We start from the raw sequence: 3,812 nt of genomic DNA, 5'->3' as shown, positions 1-3,812 counted from the left end.
TTCGGTTCGCCATTGGAATATGCTTAGTCAAATCACGCGGTACTATGAGTATATGTGGGAATAAAATAATTCAGCGTCGTTATGGTCAACACCTGTAAAAACGCTGGTTCTGTTTTAAGCGGATGATGCCGGAGAGGTTCGTAATTATAATTTCCGGCAATTCGCTAAGCCAGGCTCGCATATAACGTGTTCTTGTCAGGGTTTCTTAAAGCCGGTGCTGCCATTGAGCCTTACACCATTTAGATGAGACTCCCATAGTTACCTCTTAATGCTTATTGCATAAGCACGGACAAATTCTTGGGTGGAGCCGTACCCTTTGACCGAACGCCAAGAGCTGATTCGTCCAGCCGGGGATTTTACGCACATGGGCGGGCCGAATAACGTGTTGCAACAATTCGCGGAACCGACGTCCGTTACTCCCTCCCGATCCCCCTCTCCCAAAGTCCGAGCCCAGAGTTATCCTAACGAGTTAAATCGGTCCTGCTGTTGTCACCCCGCTTGTCAAACATACGCGCGTGGCGGTACTACGTCAGCGATCTGTCACAGCGTCTGGCCGTTCCCGACGGAGGCAGGCCTTCCGCTTGTTCGCCCCGCAATGTTTCCCTCTCTAACGCAACCGAGGAGGAGCGGAGAGGACCCGTGAGGACGCGTCACCCCGACGCCATTTCCTCTCGCCTTTCCGAAACGGGTTAAAGGGGCGGCTGCGACGCGCTCGTTCAACGTCAGATACGAACGACGACGCGAACGCATCACGCCGTCGCCGGAGCAAGCTCCTCCGTTCGCCTCCTTCCGAAAGCCCGAGGATCGTCGCCGTTTCCCGCTTGTTTCTGGGCCAGCATCGTTCCAGCGACACCGTATCTTCACGTCGCCCTTCTCCAAGCAAGAGCCGCTTCTCCGAACGTAAAGAGATGGACACCGCCACACTGCCAAGGTGCCCAGCCCGGCTCCTGCCCGCGCTGCTGCTGCTTTTGCTCCTCTTCGTTTGCTGTCAGTCTCAGCCAACACGGAACCTGTGGGCCGGACCCATCCCTCCCGGCTCTAGGTTCCGACTCAACTACGACACCGGCAACGCGTTCTACCAGCAGTGGCGCGACAGTGAAGGACGCATCCAAAGCCGCTACGGATGGCGCCTTGGCCCGCCGGGGTCCTCGCACGTCTTCTTCTGGCAAGGGTTCGGGGCGGGCGGCGGAGACACCAACGCGCTGCCGACGCCGGAGCCGGAACCCAGCATTTACCCGGATCGCTACGTGCCCAGGACACGGCCTTCTGAGCCACCTCGTGAGCTCAAGGACGACGCCGAAGACGAAGGGAACTACCGGAACGCTCTCGACGACTTCGCCGGACCGGGCGGTGTGTCCAGGCCCGGAGGATTTGTGGGCCTGCCTCTGAACAGGCTCACCCTGGACGTCGGGCCCATTGGAGTGAACAGGGTGCTTCGTGCGTCTGCCTCGGCACCGACCGCGCAGCGACTTTTTGCGCCTTCTAGGAACTCCGGAAGGTCGTTTCCTAGCTGAGTTCTGGTGAGCTTGTCCCCTGACAGCAGCTGAGACCACTCCCCATCGACGACTGTTGGTCGGATAGCGTTTATGCTTCCCGATTCGTAGTACTGTTTCGAGTGATTCTTCAAGGTGCGTACTTGGCCTCGGTGCCGATAAGACTGCTCGGGAACTCTTAGTTAGTGTTCTTGTTGTTTTGTAAACAAGTTTACCTTCTCAACTGAGGTTTACCGTGCGAGCGTGGAGTCTCTGTCACCATCGTTGACAGGAAACCGAGGACGCGTGTTAGTCTACAATGAACGATAATGAATATGCAATTTTCATTTAATGTAATTGTGCTCCCATAGGTCGGCTGATTCACTGTAATTCTTTTTTTTTTTAAATCAAGCTTTATTACATTTTGGGAGGGTAAACGCTTAATACCGGCATCTAGCGCGAATCGAGGCAAACTGGCAAAACCATGAAGGAGAGTCAGAATGGAAAACAGGATTTACAGGGTAGAACGGCGTCCTAGAGCTTTTGCTCAGAGGCAGATATCATGCTCCGAGAGGATTTTATTCCGATCACGCGCTCGTTGCGATACAGAGCACGTAGAGAGAGATGAAGCAGCTAAGTAAAGGCCTTGAAATCAAAATAGTGGTTAGCGGTACACAACAAAAACAACCAGCGTCCCTTTGCGTCTGTTCAATTTCGTGATAAAGGATGAAACCGAAATGTGAGCCAGCTGGCAATGTCTTGCTTTGAGCACTGACTGTTCGTGTTTAGGGCTTGCCGAATGAGAGGAATGACGAGTGAAATCTGTGATGTTTCTACTGTTAAGTCATCCACGTGTGGTTAGGCAGTTTTGCAACCGGCGAGCTGTCGCCAATATGGTTAGCTGCTGGCAATGTGACAACCCCGAGGATCTTCAGGAATCTCAGGGACGCTAAAAGATGTCATAATGCGTGGGTATGCCACATTGGCGTGTGATATAGCCGTAAAGACGTATTTTCATATCGTGTTTCTGGACCAAGTTGTATTAATGATAAACGTCATTTGAATGAGTGTGTTCGTACGATTAAAACGACTGTTCCTGCTAAACCTTTTATTTGTGTTCTTCAGCTTCCTGTATCACGATTCAAGGGCTATAAGTCAGATACTCGGCGATAAAGTTGTTGAGATCGCTTACGTTTTCGCCGTGTGTTCAATTTAGAGCACCCGTTTCACCCATTCAGGTCGTCTTCCTTCCCAGTGTTACTTGATCTAAAACTTTCTCTTACACGCCAAATCAGTCTGAACTCTTGAATTTCTTTAATTACTATAATCTTTCTCAAGACGTTTTTACTTCCCCCTGTTGTCCGTGAAAGTGGGTGGATAATAATGCGCTCAAAAATTGACAAACGTTTCATAAATCTCAAAAGAACTGCTCCACTGCAACCAAGGCATCAAGTCAAAGAACAACGTAACTTGACCCATGTTTTGCTGGATAAAGGCCTAACTTAGACCTGACAGGTTCGTTTTTTCTGGGGCTCTAATTAGAGTCCCGGTAGTTTGCCCTCTACCTAACTAGTCGAAGGAATGCCAATGTCTGGCTTTTCTCTGATTCGCCACGTGAATGCCAACGTGGCACACACAAGAAAAAAGTCAGTTCACAACCAAACAACTATTCAATTCTAACATTTCTTCGGTTAGTAAGGCCTAAAGATGCCAGATGACAACCAAGCAACCTGACAAGAAAGCACTACTCTGGCACTTCTTTTGCGATAAAGGACTAAAGATGAGAGGTCACTAACAGCGACCAGTGAAGCCTAATTATTGTATTCACTCGGGAGCTGAGGCCCAAAGACGCTAGGTGGCATGCTAACGACTAGGCTAGCTAGCTCTGGCGGTCGTTTGGTGATTTAGGACCAAGATACACACTACTTAAATGGTAACTGGTTAGTTATACCTTGGCCTTCTCGGGCTTCCAATTTCCTAAGTTTTAAGACAAAGCCAACATTTCGAATCAAAGAGCTGTGGTATCTTCAAAATATTTGTTGGTATCGTCCTTTATGGAGACGTGACTCTAGAAGGGACACATATATGCTCTGCGTCTGTCTATTTATACGTATACTTAATAGGTAACAAAAAATGGTCATATAAGATATACATAGTCATAAAGAAAAAAAATACTTTGGTAATATTTATGTTAGTAATCACTCATTCAAACGCGGGAAGTTAGTCTCCCCTGTCTACGTTGCATATAAAAAATTTAGCCAGTACAGTTCGAGCACTAACCAGGGATATTTAATGCTCACCAGTCGGTAGTGGAACACGAGAGGACGCTGGTGCGATGCT

At 49.2% G+C, this 3,812-nt stretch overlaps 1 protein-coding gene across 1 annotated transcript; it reads left to right on the top strand.

Annotated features, from left to right (window-relative positions):
• The first annotated feature begins 288 nt into the window (after nt 1-288).
• Nucleotides 289-2,576, top strand: LOC120842761. Its single transcript, XM_040213926.3, has one exon. It carries the CDS (start codon nt 909-911, stop codon nt 1,512-1,514), a length of 606 nt encoding a protein of 201 aa, XP_040069860.1. The 5' UTR covers nt 289-908; the 3' UTR covers nt 1,515-2,576.
• Nucleotides 2,577-3,812: the final 1,236 nt, after the last annotated feature.

The sequence above is a fragment of the Ixodes scapularis genome, unplaced genomic scaffold, assembly GCF_016920785.2.
Source record: "Ixodes scapularis isolate PalLabHiFi unplaced genomic scaffold, ASM1692078v2 PGA_scaffold1__304_contigs__length_218370807, whole genome shotgun sequence".
NCBI lineage: Eukaryota > Metazoa > Arthropoda > Arachnida > Ixodida > Ixodidae > Ixodes > Ixodes scapularis.
This window is presented reverse-complemented; position numbering and strand designations above follow the sequence as displayed.